Source organism: Passer domesticus, chromosome 20 (assembly GCF_036417665.1).
Source record: "Passer domesticus isolate bPasDom1 chromosome 20, bPasDom1.hap1, whole genome shotgun sequence".
NCBI lineage: Eukaryota > Metazoa > Chordata > Aves > Passeriformes > Passeridae > Passer > Passer domesticus.
The window spans coordinates 11375041-11393295 of record NC_087493.1 but is presented as its reverse complement, the minus strand read 5'-3'; the positions used below and the strand labels follow the sequence as shown (position 1 = coordinate 11393295).

Sequence of the window (18255 nt, the reverse complement as noted above, 5' to 3'; positions counted from 1 at the left end):
TCACAAAATGCTCCTGGGACACCATGACCTTGGGTGGAATGAGCACAAAAGGTTTCAGATGAAATGAAATACCCAGAGCAAGGATGGGTCTGTGGGTTAAACTCTCAGTTCCCGAAGGAGAGCTCTTACAAACTCAGGGGAGTGTTCAGCAAAGCCTGACAAGCTCAGCAGCATCTCGAATTCCAGGTGTAAAAGTCTTTGGATGTGGATTTTCAGGGGAGGGGGCACCACAATGGGCTGGATTTTAAAAAGGCTTCTTAGGAATAAGCAGAGCCTGGAAGGAAAGAGAGCAGCTTATTCCTCAGGTTGTGCAACCAGGAATGAGGGGTTGCTCAGGGATGGGTTGGGTTGGGTTTCCTGCACTCCACTCACCCCCAAACCCCCAAAACAGGGACAGAAACCCCAACCTGAGCCCCTTAAGCTTCACCCAGCATTTCCCTGTCCCAGGGGAGCCTGGAGGCACTGGCAGGCTGCTGCAGGCAGGGCTGGCTGACAGGAGGCAGCTGCCAGCAGGAATCTGTAATGGTTTGGAGATGCTTCCTGTTCCCTCAGTGCAGCCACTAATTTGAATCTCTCTCATCTACTCAGCTGCCAATTTTTGAAAAAAAACCAAAAACACAAAACCTTGCAGAATCTTAATTATCACAGGTTCTTCTGCCATCCTTTCAGGTGGGGTTGGAATTGGCCATTGGGTTTTAAAGGAATTGCAGGAGAAGAAGTGAAGGAATGAAAAAGTGGTTGGTTTGTTTTTCCCCCTTGGGGAACCAGGCTGAAGGAGATTGATCAGCAAAGGAGTACAACTTAGAGGTCAAGAAGTGATGAAGGGGGAGCTGTCAAGTGTCACAGCGAGTTAAAGCAAAGAGAAAAAGCTCTTTGGTTATGCAAATGAGATGAGGAGGAGAAAGGAGCAAGTGAGACTACTGCAGAGTGAGGGGGATGTGAAACTACAGCCCTCCTCCACAATGAAAGCAGGGCTTGCCTCCCATTTGTAATGGTGTGGGTGGTGAGCAGGGGATCAGGACAGAGCAACACTCAGGGAATTGTCCAGGAGCTGATGCACGACCCCAGCCACAGCTCTGGCACCAGCAGCAGCACCTGAGGCTCCAGGGGTCCTGAATGTCCCCTTGAGGGGCAGCCAGATCTGTCCAGGAGCCAGAGCTGAAATGATTCCCAGACTGAAAATCCCAAAGCAGCCCCATGAGAGAAAAATGGAAACTCACCACATGCAGAATTCCAGATAATGACTTTTTTTGTTGCTTTGTATCAAGAGTGGAAGGTTCAGGGCACCCAATCATCCAGATTTCAAGAGATACTTAAGATTAAATGCTTTAAACACGTCTGTGTTTGTTTCCATGTGAACAACAGGAAGGAGGGAGGGAGGGAGGAGGAAAACAAGCTGTTGCTGCAGGGAGCAATCCCACTTCTGTATTCCCAGGGAAAACAAGCACCTCTGGTGATTCCTGTAGTGGTTGCCACCCCAAATCCAGCACTCCCAAGCACCAGGGCAAACGCAGAGTCTGGCACAAAGCTTGGCTGTTTGGTAAATGAAAAATTGGATTGTTCTGTTGCATCTTCTGCAGTTTTTCCTTCTTGGAAATGTCTGTCTGTCCCTGAAATGGAAAGGCAGAAACAAGGAGGGCAGACTGAACACACTCCAAGTGGTCCCAGAATTGCAGGAATTTAGACCAACATGGAGAATTTTTTCTCCAGAACATAAGGAAAAGTGAATAAAGTGTTTCTGACACTCTTGGCCATGCAATTGATATTCCTGAGGTTGGTGCAGCTCCATGAAACCTCCACCTTCCAAAAGCTGATGGTGCTTCAGGCAGAGCGTTGTGTCAGAGCCCCTCAGCCCCAGGGGCCATGGCCAAACACAATTCCAGCCACAAAATTCCCCCCTCCACACTTTGGATCTGCAGCTGTTTGTGCTAAACCTGGACTCAGTGCTCTCGTGCTGGTCAATCCTGAATGAAAGTCCAGGAGTTTTAGTGCTCACTGCATGGAAATGAAACCTGTGGGCTGTCCTGATTTACAGAACTAATTAACTTGCTGATAAATTTGAAAATATCTACAGGGAGCTCATTAAGGGGGAAAAAAAAATCTCATGAATGGTGGAGTTCACAAAGCTTAACCCCGAGGTGAGAAACAATGAGCCCAACTAAATATCACTCAGGAAAACTGCAAAGCAGCCACGAGCAGCTCCAGCCAAGGAGCTGGACACAGAGAGACTCCTGGGTCACCAGGGCACCTCTGCATCCAGGTGCTGCTCCGAATTGCCCTGGAATAATGTTTCTCCAATTTGAATTTCTCTGCTGTTTGCCCCAAGAGCCAGGTTTGGGCTGGATTTCCTTTCAGTGCTCCCCAGCCATGAGTTATTAGCACGTTATGCACTTTTATTAAGATTTTTTCACAGAAATACTGAACAGTATTGGCCTTTGGGACTCCCTTTAGGAGCTCTGGCAACTTCTCCCAGCTTGACTCTTCCCTTTACCACAAGATCTTTTCTGTCTTGCCTTTAGTCAGCTCCTCCCTCCCCTTTTAATTCTCCTGTAATCCTCGTTTTCCTCGGCAGCACTAATGAGTTCCTGATGTGGCACCATGTCGAATGCTCCCTCACAGCCCCCAGAGATGCTATCGAGCCTGTTCCCTTTGTCTAGAAACTCCATTACCTTATCAGAGAGAGATATCAGATTAGCCTGCCACAATCTCCCCGGATAAAGCCTGGCTTCATCCCAGCCTGTTTCCCACTTAGAGCCGCGGCTTTAATTACTTCTGCCTTCCAAACCCATTTCAAAGCCTGCAGCAGGCTGAGCTGCTCCTTCAGGCTCCAGAGCTCACTGTTTGTCCTTCCCAGCAGGGAGGGGACGGGGCAGAGGTGCTGTCCCAGCCAGGGAAGGGCTCAGGGGGTGGCAGTCAGGAGGGGAGATCCTGGAGGGCAGGAAGATCCTCCCAGGGGCATTTTCTGGCAGGCTGGGCAGCTGTGGCTGCTGGAAACAGGCTCAGTCACCCCAGCTGTGGCACCACAACACGAGTTTTGGGATCCCCTAAGGCACTCTGGAGCTGCCACTTCTCTCAGGGATTTGGGCTGAACAGATCTAACTGAGGGGACTCCCTGTCCCTATTCCTGCCTAAATGGAACCCAAATTATGCTTGGAAAGCTGTTTGAGGAGATCCACCCAATAAAAACCAACAATAAATGGCCTTTCCCCAAGGCTGGGGCTGCTCCTCCCCAGGGGCAGGACCTGCATCTCGCAGGAGCCTGGAAGAGCAGCTGATGAGGACAGTGACACATGCAGGTGCCTCCATCCAGGACAACCCCCGAGGCTCTCCTCAGTGCCACCAGAATGAAACAGGCATTTTCACGGTACAATTCACACAGCTCTGCCAGAAGAGCTTCCCTGCCTGCACAGGCAGTCTGAGCAGCCCAGCCCCGAGGCAGATGTCTGCATCAGAGGTGTCAGGAAGCACAGCCTCGGGAGCCAGGGCTCGTTTCACCCGAATTCCAAGTGTCACGATGCTGAAAGAGCCTCTTGTTAGAAAAAGGTCAGCTCCTTTATTCCTCGTTATTCATTATCTTTTCATATCCCTCCACCATCAGCTTTTGAAAAGCTATTATTGCAGCACGTTCAGCGGTGAAATGGATGAAGTTCTCTTCTCCCCCCATGCTGTGACCTCTGTGAGGGCTGAGAATAAAACTAATGACAATAAATTACAGAGGTGTTGCTGGATATTGCCAGAGGAGTGATAGAATGTGATGGCAGTTAATAGAGGATGGTGAAAACACACAAGGCAGCTGTTGTCTACCAGGAGGCACCCAAATGCACTCAGAGAGAGAGAGAAGTGGCATCCTGTGCTCAGGGCCAGAGCACTCGAGAGCTCCCTGAGTTCCTGATGCCTGGAGAGGCTCCTGAACAGAGCCAGACAGAGTTACAGGAATAAAGCAGGGATTTATTTTAAAAACTTTCAAAGGATCCACCTTGGGCAGTGCAAGAGCCCAGCCAGGGCTGCACCCAAGATGGACCCAGGATGGACTCAGAGGCACGAGTTCTCACACTTTGATCAGTTCTGGTCCATTCCCACCTTGGGTTCACTGTCCAGTTGCAGCTCAGGTGATGCAGTCCCACCCTCCCAGGTTGCTCTCCTCCATCCCCTGCTGTTTGCACTTTTTGGGGCTGAAGCTGCAGCGGTGTCCTTGGTTGTGGGGCTGGGAAAGGATTGTTCTGTGTGCCTGAGCTGTGAGGAGAGCTGCTGGCACTTGGTGTGGAGTTCAGAGTTCTGTGCCAGTGCAGTGCAGAGTCTGGAAATGTGAAAGATAAAATTTGAGGCATCATTTGGAGCTGTAACCTCTGTGGTGCTTTGTCTCCTCTCCTGCACAGCGTGTGCTGCTTCTCACCCTGCAGCCACCAAGCCACAGCTGCTGCACAGGTGTGCTCCTGATGCCTGCACTCAGGCTCGCTTAGAAACCTGACAAAGTCCAAAGATACAGGTGGATATATTTCATGAAGGGCCTTCAGGTACATTAAGGGCAGACAGAATCCTCTCTAGGGAGCTACACCCAAAATGAATGATGGTTATGAGTTTTTCGGACAGATACAAGTTGGTCTATTTGCAATCAGGAGTTAATTGTCCCATTACGGCTTCAGGTAATGAAGTTCCCCAAGTTTTCTCCCCCACAGTTCAATTTTTCTTAATATTTTTGGGGCCTCAGGTAGAGGCCCCTAACTGATAGAAATGTCTCAAGCTGTCCTTGGGTCTCAGGCCTGGAAGGGTTGCTTTGTGTGACCAAAATGTGAAGAGAGCTCACTAACACTGTGTGGAGCTCAGAGCTATGCGCTCATGCAGTGCAGGATCTGAAAAACACAAAAGCTAAAATCTCAAGGCACCCCTCTGACCTTGCCAACCTCCGTGCCAGCAGCAGGTCCTTGTGGCCCTCTGCAACCCAGCCCAGAGCAGCAGGGATGGTGTCCCCAGTGCCCAGCTCAGGCCACTGCTGTGCTGGTGCTGGCAGAGCCCCTGAAGCTCCCGTTAGTCCCTGTCACACCCCGGGGCCTTGCAGGACCTGCAGGTCCTGCCCCAGGGACAGGATTTAGTGAGGACACGTCTGCCTTGGCAGGAGCAGCGTGGGAACAACGTGTTTGGCTGCCCCAGACACACAGGGAGAGCAGAGCAGAGGGGTTTGAGCAGCCCCTGGACGTCGTGGTGCTCCTGTAGAGCACATCCTGGCAGTTCCAGGAGAGCCCTGGCAGAGAGGGAAGCCGACTGCTCCTGACAGATTGCTGCTCCGTGTTTGCTTTGTCAGAGCATGTACAAACTCCCTGTCTGCAGAGATGAGATAATCACAGGCTGCCGGGGGATTTGAGTGCCTCTGAGTGTGTTCAACAAACATCAAGGGCAGCGAGTCTGGGATGCTGGAAAAAAGGCTCCTCAGCATATGCTGCTCACTGCTGATCCCACTCGGGGTGGAGTGCAGAGGGCAGGCCCTGCCTGAGCCCTGATCAAACTGAGGTTCCCTGAGACTAACGTGGTCCTTCAGCCCACCCTTTCAGGCTCTGTCACACTCTGGGTGTGTGAGGAGCTCGGGTACCTGTGATTTTATCCAGGCTCCTTCAATCTCACTAATCCCTCCACTGGGCTGGGGCTGCAGAGCACAGCTCCTAACTGGTCTGTCAGCAGGGGTTGCTCCAGCTCATTCTCCTCCGTGGTCTGCTCTAACCACTAATCTCAGATCTTTAAGCTGGACTTTCTTAAGGAACCACCTCTCTGTAAGTCTAGCACACATTTGGGAAACTTAAGACATTTCTATCAGTATGAACCCACTGCTTTTTTACCTGCTCAACCCTCCTGCCTGCCTTTGGGAGGACAGCACTGAGCAGCTTGAGGCGCTCAGGAGATGCTGCAGAAATCACAGCACAGAGTGAGGGATGGCTGTGGCTGTTCTGTGAGAGACATCTTGGGGCAGGGCACAGAATTCACAGAATCCACGGGATCACAGGATTCACAGAATCACAGAATCACTGGGTTGAAGAGACCTTAGAGACCATCGAGTCCAACCCAGCCCCAACACCTCAACTCAACCCTGGCCCCCAGTGCCACATCCAGGCTTTGTTAAACACACCCAGGGATGGTGACTGCACCACCTCCCCGGGCAGCCACTCCAGAACTTTATCACCCTTGCTGTAAAAAACTTTTCCTGATATCCAACCTGTATTTCCCTTGGTGCAGCTGGAGGCTGTGTGCTCTGGTTCTGTCAGTGCCTGGAGACAGAGCCCAGCCCCAGCTGAGCACAGGCACCTTTCAGGAGCTGTGCAGAGTGATGAGGGCACCCCTGAGTCTCCTTTTCTCCAGGAGAGCACCCCCAGCTCCCTCAGGGGTTCCTCACAGGGTTTGTGTTCCCAGTTCCTCTCCAGCCCCCTCTGGATGAGCTCCTGTGGCAGCCCAGAGCAGCACCCTGCAGGTCTGTCAGTGACTGTGGGTAGGACCCAGCCCTCAACAAGCTCCCAGTCCTGCAGAGGGAAGGGCAGACAAAGCAGAACTCATCTCCCATTCCAAAGAGCAGCAGCCCAGAGGCTGCTAATTAAACAGTATCTGCCATGAAGGCAGGCAATGAGGGTGACATTTACCTCTTGTAGGCTATAAATACCCAGCCATGAGCAAACATTTCTAATCAGTGATTACGGGCGAGGTTATTTTCCCTGACGTTATAAATGATTGTTTGTTTATGCAGAGTTAATGGGCAAGATCATGCTGGAGGTGCTGGCCAAGGATTTGGAGCTGGTGCCTGCACCAGGGCTTTGGCACCACGCTGAACTGGGTCACCAGGCTGGGCAGGGCAGGCAGACCCTCCACGATGAGCCCTGCAGGGCTTGTTCAGGGCCACTGAGGCCAAGAGCAGAGTGCAGATGTGGAGAAGGTCCTGTATGGCCTCCTCCTGTCCTGAGCTGGACACGGGCTCTGTGCTCTGGGGTGAGAATTGGATTTGAGGGGTGCCCATGGCAGGAGGGAATGATGGATCTGACTCCATGTTCTCAGAAGGCTAATTTATTATTTTATGATATTATATTAAAGAATACTAAACTATACTAAAGAACACAGAAAGGATACTTACAGAATGCTAAAAAGATAATTATGGAAAGCTCATTACTTTCTCCAGAATCTTGACACAGCTTGGCCCTGATTGGCCAAAGAGTCAAAACAATTCACATGAAACCAATGAAACAATCACCTGTGGGTAAACAAACACATCCCACATGTGAGCACAACCCAGGAGAAGCAAATGAGATAAGAATTGTTTTCCTTTTTCTCTGAGGCCTCTTAGCTTCCCAGGAGAAGAAGCAGTGTGGAGCTCTGGGCATCACTCTGGTGTTCCTGGGGAGCTCTGGGGTGTTCCTGGGCATCACTCTGGTGTTCCTGGGGAGCTCTGGGGTGTTCCTGGGCATCACTCTGGTGTTCCTGGGGAGCTCTGGAGTGTTCCTGGGAATCACTCTGGTGTTCCTAGGCATCACTCTGGTGTTCTGGGGAGCTCTGGAGTGTTCCTAGGCATCACTCTGGTGTTCTGGGGAGCTCTGGGGTGTTCCTGGGCATCACTCTGGTGTTCCTGGGGAGCTCTGGAGTGTTCCTGGGCATCACTCTGGTGTTCCTGGGGAGCTCTGGAGTGTTCCTGGGGAGCTCTGGAGTGTTCCTGGGCATCACTCTGGTGTTCTGGGGAGCTCTGGAGTGTTCCTGGGCATCACTCTGGTGTTCTGGGGAGCTCTGGAGTGTTCCTGGGCATCACTCTGGTGTTCCTGGGAAGTGGCAGGCAGCTCAGGGAGCCGTGGCTTGCACAGGAGCTGCTCTCAGCTGAAACCTGCCCCAAATGTGAGCCCAGGAAGCACTGAGCAGATGGGGATCAGCCCAGATCCTCTCCCTGCCACAGATGCTGGCCCAGATCTGGGGCAGCCCCTGATTTTATGCTGATTTTACACTTCCATCCCGATGTTCACTGCTGTGTGATGCTTGGAAGGGTTTTTCTGTCCATGCCACACCTGGAACTGTGGAGCTCTGCACCTGCAGCTGGACTGGGGTGGTTGTGCACCACAAACCACCCAGCTGCTGCGTGGAGAGCCCAGCCCAGCTGAAATATGGTTTTTCTGACAGCAAATGACACCAGGTGTATCTGTGGAGCTCTTGGGGAGCTGATTTCAGCTCCCAGCCATCTGTGCAGCCTCATTTCCCTACGCCTGGGGCTCTCAGTGCTTCAGCAGCACGTGCAGCCTCAGCAGTGCCTTCCAGCCCCTTGGCACCACGCTGGAGCTGCCAAAATGTGGGGAGGGGCAGCTGTGGGGAGCTTTGGCTCCCAGTGCCCAGTTAATTCAGCTCCCCAGGGTGGAGGAGCAGGAGATGGGTCTGGAGAGAGGGAAGGAGCCAGCAGTGCCTCCCAGCATCCAGCCCAGGGAGAACCCACCTTGCCCCACTGCTGGTGTCCCCGGGGCTCCCAGGATAAATGGCACACATCATCTGTCACGGCATTTAGGTGTGATTGTTATTTTCAGCTCTAAAACTGGCACAACTGGGCATCCAGGGGATGCTGATCTTCTGTGGAAAGGGACACCAGGGTCCCACAACCACCACTGCTGTTTTTGAAGGTGTTACTTCAGTGGCTTTTACAGAATTTCCCCATGTAAAACCTGTTTGAGCAGACCTAAATAATGATAAATACTGTAACTTAATGCCACCAGAGACAGACTCATTATTCAGAGATGTTGACTGTAATTTGGGACACTGGAATCAAGACAGCTTTCCTGGAATACCTGGACCTTAAACTGTATTTTTTTCCCTTAGCAGTAATCCAGCATTCCCAATATCTGAGTGGCTCTGAGGCCTAGAAACATAAAAATTAGAATTATTTTTGAAAAAAAGAGTTGTTTGCAATTTCAGCTGGTTTTCAGTAGGCCAAACAGAAAATTTCTAATCACAACATATGGAAAAGGGTTTTTAAAATTAAATATTTATTTATAAATAGTATGAATGTATAAAATCTCCAAGAATCTGTGCTTTGTACATGTTGGTTATACACCCTGAGACAAGGAGCATGCTGGTGCTCAGAGTTAGGATGTCTTGGGAAGGCTGGGAAAAGGGGGATTGTGCAGCCTGGAGAGGAGAAGGCTCTGGGACGGTTTTGTTGTGGCCTCCCAGTGCCTGAAAAAGGCTCAAAAAAAGATGGGGAGAGGCTCTGGACAAGGGATGGAGGGACAGCACACAGGGAATGGCTTCAAACCCCAAGAGGGCAGGGCTGGATGGGATTTTGGGCAGGAATTGTTTCCTGTGAGGGTGGGCAGACCCTGGCACAGGGTGCCCAGAGCAGCTGGGGCTGCCCCTGGATCCCTGGCAGTGCCCAAGGCCAGGCTGGGCAGGGCTGGGAGCAGCCTGGGACAGTGGAAAGTGTCCCTGCCATGGCAGGGGTGGCACTGGATGGGTTTTAGGGTCCCTCCCAACCCAAATCATTCCAGGATTCCGTGATCTCTCCTTCACAGAGTCTGTGCCACCTTCTCCCTTTGCTGGAATCGAAGCACTGCCAGAAGAGAGCAGGGAATTCTTATTAAAATCAAAATTCTGACGCTGTCACACACACATCTTTTATAGAATCGCTATTTTGAAAGCCACTCTCGAACGTGACTGCAGTTGGACTTAAGCAGACGCTTAAAGTTAACCATCTGCTTAATTGCTGATAGGATTAGGATTTAAATGGAGCTCTCCCTTCTTCCCTAACACGGAGCCACTTTCTTTGTGCCTCAATAAAGCTCTTAGGGCCGTGGCTCGTTTTAAGGGCTTGATTAGTGCTGGTGACTTCTTTATCTGCCTGAAGATAAGGCTCTGATCAGTGTTAGATCGCATCTGCATCTTAATTGGCCTGAAAGCACTGGCCCAAAGCCAGGTTCAGCAGTAGACAGGCATGCAAAGGAACCTCCATCCAGGGAAAACAGATCACCAGCAGTCAGCAAAAGGGTGGAATTCATTTCAAAGGCTCACACCCTCCTGCCTGCCCCCTCACAGCCACTCCTTGCTGTGCCACACGAAGAGATAGTCCTTGCTTCTCTGCCCAGACACCTCCAGGCTGGCCATGCCTTGGTGACAGATGAGGAGCAGGGGAATTTTATGGCTTTAGAGTGATTTAATTCCAGTTAAGGACCTCAGTCTATTTATCTGCACCACGGAGTTATCAGTGCTGAGGCTGGGAGAGCTGAGCTCTGGGCAAGCTGGGAGCCACCCTCCTCTGCAGGCTCTGCACCCTCCTGCAAGCACCTGGGGACAGGACAGGGACTGGCCCAAGGCCTTTTGGGGAAAAAAACTATATTTATATTTATATTTATATTTATATTTATATTTATATTTATATTTATATTTATATTTATATTTATATTTATATTTATATTTATATTTATATTTATATTTATTGATTTATATTGTGATTGTGCTTGGAGAGTAGCAGGCAAGGGCTTTAGCTCTCTGCTGATTCCCGCTCCTCTTCAGTGTGAAGAGGAGGATGGCACAGCCAGGCCCTGGTGTTTCCTGAGGGAAAGCAGTGACCAGGGTTGGATTTCTGCTCTCCATGTGGATTTGAGGTCTAGAATTCCTGGACTCACTGGAGAACCCTTCTCACAAGGATTTCATCCTCGGATTTTTCTCTTTACACTTGGTGGAAGAGGGGAAACCAGAGCAGGACTTTGTGTTCTCCTTTCTGCCAGCACCACGGGGTTAGAAGGGACCGTGTGTTACTTCCAAAGGTATTTGCATAATTATCTCAGCACTCGAATGTGCAAGAGCTGGCTGTGTTCCACCAAAGATTGCATTTAACTAATCCTGCTTTAGACACCCAGCCTATTTATACCTTCTCAAATCAGCTCCATCTCCAGCACTGCCCTTTAAAGGACACGTTTTGTTCTCTCCTGACCATATGTTTCCCCCTTTTTCCCATTCTGGACGTGTTTCCAAAGGTTGCTGCTCCCCCAGCTGCTGTTGTGCACTGCTGGCTGCTGTTAGTCATGCATTCTGCTCAGCTGGTGGCTTTTGGAGGAATCCAGGCCAGATTTATCCAGTTTGTGTTTGCAAGGCAGTGGGAAGTTCTCAGGCATGCAGGGGATCCCAGGCACTCCAGGTTTGTGCTCTGGGCTCTGCAGAACTTTCTCTCCCTGACAGAAAGTTCTGGTTCTTTCTCTTCATCTGGATTCCTTCTAGTTCCTTCTCCTGATTTATTCTGGAATGTGTGAGAAAAAGCAGCAAGGGGTTGGGTGAAAGCAATGAAAATCAGAGCAAATAAAGCAGGGAAAGCTACAGAGGGATGCTGAACTCCTGCTGCAGGTGAGTTCAGACGTTCCCACCTGGCTGAGGGCACCATGGCTGCTCTGGGGAGCAGAGCCATTGCTTGGGGATCCCCATGGAGGAAATTTCACTTTTCCAGAGCAGGAAAAGCTGCCCTTTGGACAGACCTCACCCTCACTGCCCATGAGGAGGAAAAAACATTCCTTTTTCAAGCCAACAGCCTGTCCAAATGTGCTCCAGAAGGCATCAGCTTCCTTGGAGAGAGAGAGAGAGATTTGGAGCTCTCCATGACCTTTATCTTCACCACGCTGCTGCTGCTTTTAAAAACATCACTTTAAAGCCAAGACGGGGAAAAATATTTTCTCGTGCCTTTGTTTTTCTGCAAGTGCCCTTTTTAGCTGTAGCTGCCTGAAAGCAGGAGCTGCATTTCCCTGGTGCCAAGCTCTCCCTGCAGTTTGCTTTGGCACTGGGGAGGAGCTGCAGGGACGTGCAGGAGGGAGGCAAATGTTGGTGTGTAGGGAGCCTGTGCGTGGGCCTGCTTCCCATGTGCCAGCGTGGATCCCAGGGCTGTGTGGGAGGAGGAGAATCCTGTGAATGAGTGTGTGATTTGTGCAGCCTCTCCACGCAGGAGACAGATTTTTGTGAGTGAACCCGAGCCCTGGTGTACGAGAACATCCTGCTCACGCTCCTGTTTTCACTCAGATATTTCAGGGAGAAGGATTCTTTTCCACATCACAGCTCGGTGAGCTTTGCTGGTTTTTTATTTTTTTTCTTTATTTTTCTCAGCCATAACCTCCAGAACTTCAGTGCTCACTGCAGCCAAGTGCTTTCCACCTGCAGCTGCACATTGTGGAGCTGTGTCAGGGCAGGGTTAGGGTGGATTTAGGGAAAGGTTCTTCCCCCAGAGGGTGCTGGACACTGCCCAGGCTCCTCAGGGAACGCCAGAGCTCCAGAAGCCTTTGGGAATGCCCAAGGTGGGATTGTTGGGGGTCTGTGCAGGGACAGGAGCTGGATTTGATGATCCCCGTGGGTCCCTCCCAGCTCAGGACATTCTGGGTTTCTATGATTCACCTCCTGCTTGATTTCTTAGATTTCATTTAAGCCTTCATCTCAGTAGCCTTAAAATAAGGAATGAACACTCCCCAAGCTGGAAAAGCAAGGGGTCAAAAGGCAGCAGAGGACTGAGCTGAAGGCTGCAGTGCCATGTTCACTCACACAGCCTTCAGGTGGATATTTTGCAGGTGAAATCCCTGTTCCTTCACCCCCTGGCTGTGCCCTCACTACCTTGGCTGGGACGGAGAGGGACAAACCTGGGGTTGAGCTGGGCTGGGGGAGCACTTCCAGTCCCCCTCCTGGCATTGTGTGATTCCAGCTGCCTTCATCATCTTCCCCCCAGGTACACCAGGAGCTGTTCCAGCTGCCTTTCCTCCCCCACAAAAGGGCCATGATTAATTAGCAGCTGATTTGTGCTTGCAAAATCCTATTAAAAATCCCCCATGCGATACAAAAAAACCTGCCCTGTGTTTTCCAGGGCTGTTCCTCCAAAGGAATGAAGGCTGGCAGGTGTGAGCACACCTGTTCTGGGCTCAGGTACAGCCTGGGATGGGTGGGGAGGAAAAGCCGACGTGGAAAATCACAGCTCTGTAATCAGCGCAGGGTTTGGATGGCGTGGGATACTGGAGAACAGGGCCATTCACCACTTAATGAGGATTAAAATAACTCCTGAATAGCTGCCTTATTCCCTGAGCATCCTGTTCAATGAATGAATCACAGGATTACTGCTGAAAAATAGGCTGGAATGGTAGAACAAAAACCTGACATAAGGAGTATAAACGGAGGCTTTGGGGACAACCTTTCATTTGGCATTTCCAGCCCCTGGAATGACTGACGTGCTGACTCTGCCAGCAGCTCAGCTCTCGGGTTTGTCTCCTCTGCCACAGAACATTTTTGGGGGGCAGCGTGCTTGGGCAGGTGCAGAACACTCTGCAAGCAGGATATTCACAGCACAGGAGGGTAAAGGAATTATCTGTTGGCTCCTGCACACAAAAGGCAGGGTTTAATGATCTGTGGGGTTAAATATTCCTGTGCTCACCACTCTGAGCCCTGCCTGGGCAGACCTGGCTCAGGAGGGGTTTGGGGCTCTGTTCCCCCATTCCTGGGCTGCTCTTTGCCATTCTCACTGCCCAAAATCCCTGGAAAAGGGCTGGAAAAAGCTGCTCCCCTTCCCAGCTCTGCTGACCATGGAGCAGCTGAAGGACATTTGCTCGAGGCTTCCCCTCTGGAATACAAATAGTGACCAGAAAGTGCTGGTGGGTGATGAACGAGGAGCTTGGTGCTGGCACTATTTCCATTTTCCTCAGCAGTTTTTGGGCTTTCCTCCCTGCCTTGGGGCTCTGCACTCCCCTGGGTCCCTCAGGCCTCGAGTGCTGGGGAAGATCAGCCCTGGAGAGGGATTTTCTCTTCATTAGTGCGGGCATCAAGGAGGTTTCTTGTCATCAGCACAGCAGCAGGTTCCATCCTGCTCTGAAATCTCAGCACTTTTGGTGACAAGATCAGAGGGGCAGAAGGAAAATAATTGTTTTTCATGGAAGCATTTGGCTGGGAAAAGGCTTTGAAGTGTCCAGTCACAAATTCGTGGCCCCAAATGCCACATCCCATGTGCCCAAATGGGCACAAATGCCACATCCCCATCCCCAAATGCCCATCATTAAAATCCCTTCAGGAATGAGGATTCCACCCCTGCCCTGGATCCCTTCATAGGCTGATGGTTCCTTTTCAGACCTTTTCTAAAACTTTTTTTTTTTTTACTTTTCCCCCCCTTTACCCCCTTTTTTCTTTTTCTTTTTTTTTTTTTTTTTTCTTTTTTCCCCTTGTTTTCTTCCTTTTCAGGCCATTCTCTTATGCTGTTAACTACAGATTTCAGAGCAGCTCCGAGTACTTTAATAAATTCTCTAAAACGAATGCAAAGTACAGCATGACTGTCAGAATGATCATACATCTGTATTACAGTTACAGGTGTATCTGTAATACAGCTGGCATATATTAAAAATATCCTTGCTTTGCAGATTTCAGAAGGAATTTCATTAGGAAAGACAGGCTGGAAAATACAGCATTTTCTTTTCATATTCTGACACTTGATTTTTTTTTTTTTTTTCCATTATAGAACACAATAAATCAAGCTTTATTAGTAATACTCCCATATGAAATCCCTGAGACTGAGAAAAAAAAAAAAAAAGGCTCTGGAGAAGTTGAAAACCAAGTACCAAAGGAAAGGTTAAATCAGTGAAAAAAGGAGATTTCCTAGGCAGAAAGTGCATGGGAACTCTTTGGGGGCTATTTAGAGAGTTCTTTAACAGCTACCCGGAGTTTTGCACCTCGCTGCTGATAATTCAGGTGGTGATTGCGGTTTAACCCCGGCTGGGAACTCAGCCCCTGGGATGCAGGGAAGGCTAAAAGTGAGAACACTTGTGGATAGAGACAGTTTAATCAAAGAAATAAAATAATAAATTGCCAATGGAAAGGAACGTGTCTCCTGTGCACGTTGCAGAGGAGTGGAGCACTGCTTTCCTTTTCCCAGTGCAACATCTCACACTTTCTGCTGGTTATTTTATCTGATCGCTCCTCCAGCTGTGCTCAGAAATTTCCTTTTGTGCCCTGGCAATTCAGAGCCCTGTGGCTCCTTTCTTCCCCTAATGGAGTTTCCTGGTAAATAGCTTTGAACTCAGATCCTTGTCTCAGCCGTAGATAAGCTCCCGCCTAACTGGCACTTCACAATTAACAGCATTATCTTGTTAAACCTGAGGAGGTGTAGGAAGGCTCAGCCATCATTTTAAAGTATTTTATTGCTTAGAAAGTGTTTACAAAGGGCTACAGAAGTGGTAAATGAATCCCAGTGCTGCATTCAGATGCTTGATTAGCTCAGCCACATGAAAATGCCAATAATTCAGGTTCTGACGGGGCTGCATGACGTTGCTGAAGCAATAGCCTCAAAACACCTGAAGGAAAGGAAAGGAAAGGAAAGGAAAGGAAAGGAAAGGAAAGGAAAGGAAAGGAAAGGAAAGGAAAGGAAAGGAAAGGAAAGGAAAGGAAAGGAAAGGAAAGGAAAGGAAAGGAAAGGAAAGGAAAGGAAAGGAAAGGAAAGGAAAGGAAAGGAAAGGAAAGGAAAGGAAAGGAAAGGAAAGAGGATTTGAGGTGAAATAAAAAGTTGCTCAGAATCAGAAGATGATGGTTCTTATTCAGGTGCACCTGTCCTCAGTGAAGAGCCAGTTTCCCCCAGGAGTGAGGCTGTGGGAATAAGTGACCCATGAGAGGAGAGAGAAAGCTCTGCTGGTTCCCTTCTGGCACAATTGGTGTGTTCAGGCTGTGTCTGCTCCTGTTCTAAAACCAGCATTTCACACCTCGAGTGTCCCCATCTCCGTGTCCCCCCTCAGCTGGCAGCTCCTGCAGCCTGTGGGCAGCACCAGCAGGGAACAGCACACCCAGAATTTGGGCTTTGGGTGCTTTTTGATGTCTGTAAATGAGCTTTGCTGGAGCCAGGCTGGAAGTCCTTGCCCTCCTTGGCCTGACAGCCCATGGCTGGCAGCAAGGGATGGGCGCAGGAGCCACAGGCTCCTCTGAAAGCTCCTGCAGGGATGGAGCCCTCCTGGGGAAGTTAATCTTCCCGGGGCTTGCAGGGCAGAGGTGTCTGCTCGATGAACTCATCAGCTGCAAATGGCACGGACAGGTCACGGAGAAACACCCCGGGCTCGTTGCTCACTGCCTGCTTGGAGCTCAGAAATAGAGGGAAGAAGGTATAAATGAGGCAATAAACGGGGTGAAAGGAGCTCTGGAATTCGTGCCGGGAGCAGGAGGAAGATGAGGGAGCGATGCGCCCTTGTGGCACAGGAGGCAGCAGCAGCATCCCGGGGATGGGGACAGCGGGCAGGGCACGGGCTGGACAGAGGCTGGACAGAGTTAAAGAATAAAGCAGGGATTTATTTAAAAAACCCTTCAAAGGATCCACCTTGTTTGTTTTTTTTTCCTCTGTGTTTTATGGCCAGGGAGGAATAACTCATATCAAGGATCATGACCTCAGCAAGGCTTCCATCAGTTTCTAGCAAAGCAATGTGAGATTAATTAGAGAAGCAGGTTGTTAATGAGCCTGCCTGGGGTGGAGGCCATGAGGGCTGAGTGACCATGAAGGGACCAAATATCAGGGGAAGGATGGCCTGGTGTGGTTCTGGATTTGGTTTCTTTGTTCCTGGTGGAAAAGGAATTTGCTTATTAAATTTGCAGGTGATATGAACCTTGGATGACTGTAAGTCTATTAGAGAACAGGATTAGAATTTAAAATGTTCTTGACAAATTGGATAAATAGCCTGCAAATAAATTGATTAAATGGAGAAAAATGAGATGCCTTGGGCTGAAGCAGGAATGCTAAAAAGCCTTTTCTGTGTTGGAGAACAATTGGAGAGTTCCTTGGAAAAGCAATAAGGAACCACAAAGGATCACAGACTTTACATGAATCAGGAAAAGAAAAATATCCCAGGTTTGTGTGAACAGGAGGAGCTGACTGGGGACAATCCAGGCATTCCGCTCTGCCCTAGGGCTCTCTCAGAAACACGTCCCAGGGCTGGGGAGGGTCTGGGTCAGTGGGAGCACAGGGGGCTGCAGTGACAGGGACCCAAAGCAAAGCAGGGAAACAGGGAAACACAAAGGAATGGTGTCAGCAGGAAGGATAACGCAGTAACCGTGGTCATAAAGGGCTGGGCAGGAAAAAGAGGGGTTCTCTCCATGTCCCTGGAAGACAGGAAAGAAGGAATTGGTCTGAGAAGCAGAAAGGAAGACTCAGTGACACAGATATTCAGGGGGAAAGGAGATATCCATGGAAGGTTTGGGAATAGCAGAGCAGCACATGAAGGATCCCCAGAGATCTCCTCTCACCCCGCTCTGCTGCAGCTCCATCCACGCTGGAAAGGTCAGGACAAGGAGCTCAGCCCTGACTGACAGCTGAAGGCCGGGGAGGTTCATCAGGAGTCCCTTTTCTGAAGTTTTTATTCCAGTAGGAGACAGAGCTGTTCTCCCCCCCAGGGGCAGCTCCCAGCCCCAGCTCCGGCAGTGGCTCTGCCATGGATCATCTCCCACCCTGTCTCACAGGATTCCCATCTCCTGGGGAGGGATCAGGGCTCAGGTACTGCTGTTTAACTCCTCGAGGCCACACCTGTGACTCCTCTCTGCTCTCACAGGGGGACAGTCTGGGCTTGGGGCTCACATCCTGATCCCTCCAAAGCCCTGATGGGGCTGGAAGGGGCCCTCCAGGAGCAGCCCACCCTGCGGGTACAGCCGGGTGTGCTCCTGTCTGAACATGATTCTCACCTTTGCACAGAGCCCTCATTTGCAGGCTCAGCAGAAGGGGAGCAGATTCCCATTATCGTGTTCTCCTTGCATCTGGAATTTTAAGTGAACTGCATAACAGAATCTTCTGCTTTCTTAAGCATTTCCTTCTCCTTTCTTTAATCATGCTGAGATTTCCTGTGATACTGTGAGCTGTAATTATCATCTGCAGATCAGTGGCAATGCTAAGCTGGTTCTTAAAGGGATTTTTTTTTCTGTGAATTTCAGATGACCAAGAACAAAATTATAATCACCTGATACTAAACGGTGACAACCAGACACCTACACATGGTAAGAGACAGCAAAGAGCAAAATTACACACGTTGTAACTTTCCTCTGCCAGCCAGTAACATTTACTGGTACCAAATGTGTTTAATGTTAATGGAAATATTCCTCTGGCAGTGCTGCATGGCTGATTGTTCCCACTGACATTAAACACAGGACCATATTTTCAGTAGTGTGCACAGGGAAATATGGCCCAGTCTTCTCTAACTGTGCTGATCAGCCTTGTGTCTAATTCCAAGATACTCCTTTGTTTCCCACCTGGTTTCCTCCCCCTCGTCCCAGCCTGGGGGTGTTTCTTTGCCT

At 49.9% G+C, this 18255-nt stretch overlaps 1 protein-coding gene across 4 annotated transcripts in view; it reads left to right on the top strand.

Annotated features, from left to right (window-relative positions):
* SHISA6 (shisa family member 6) overlaps nucleotides 1-18255 on the top strand; it is a 137607-nt gene that overhangs the window by 100942 nt on the left and 18410 nt on the right. For 3 of the 4 annotated variants that reach the window (XR_010349841.1, XR_010349840.1, XM_064395987.1), the window contains exon 5: nucleotides 17896-17958. The exons of the other annotated variant lie outside the window; for it this stretch is intronic. Coding sequence is in view for 1 of the 3 variants with exons in the window: in XM_064395987.1 (XP_064252057.1) it covers nucleotides 17896-17958 (63 nt within the window). In the remaining 2 variants the exon portion in view is untranslated. The remainder of the gene's footprint in view (nucleotides 1-17895; nucleotides 17959-18255) is intronic. 4 annotated transcript variants of the gene reach the window in all.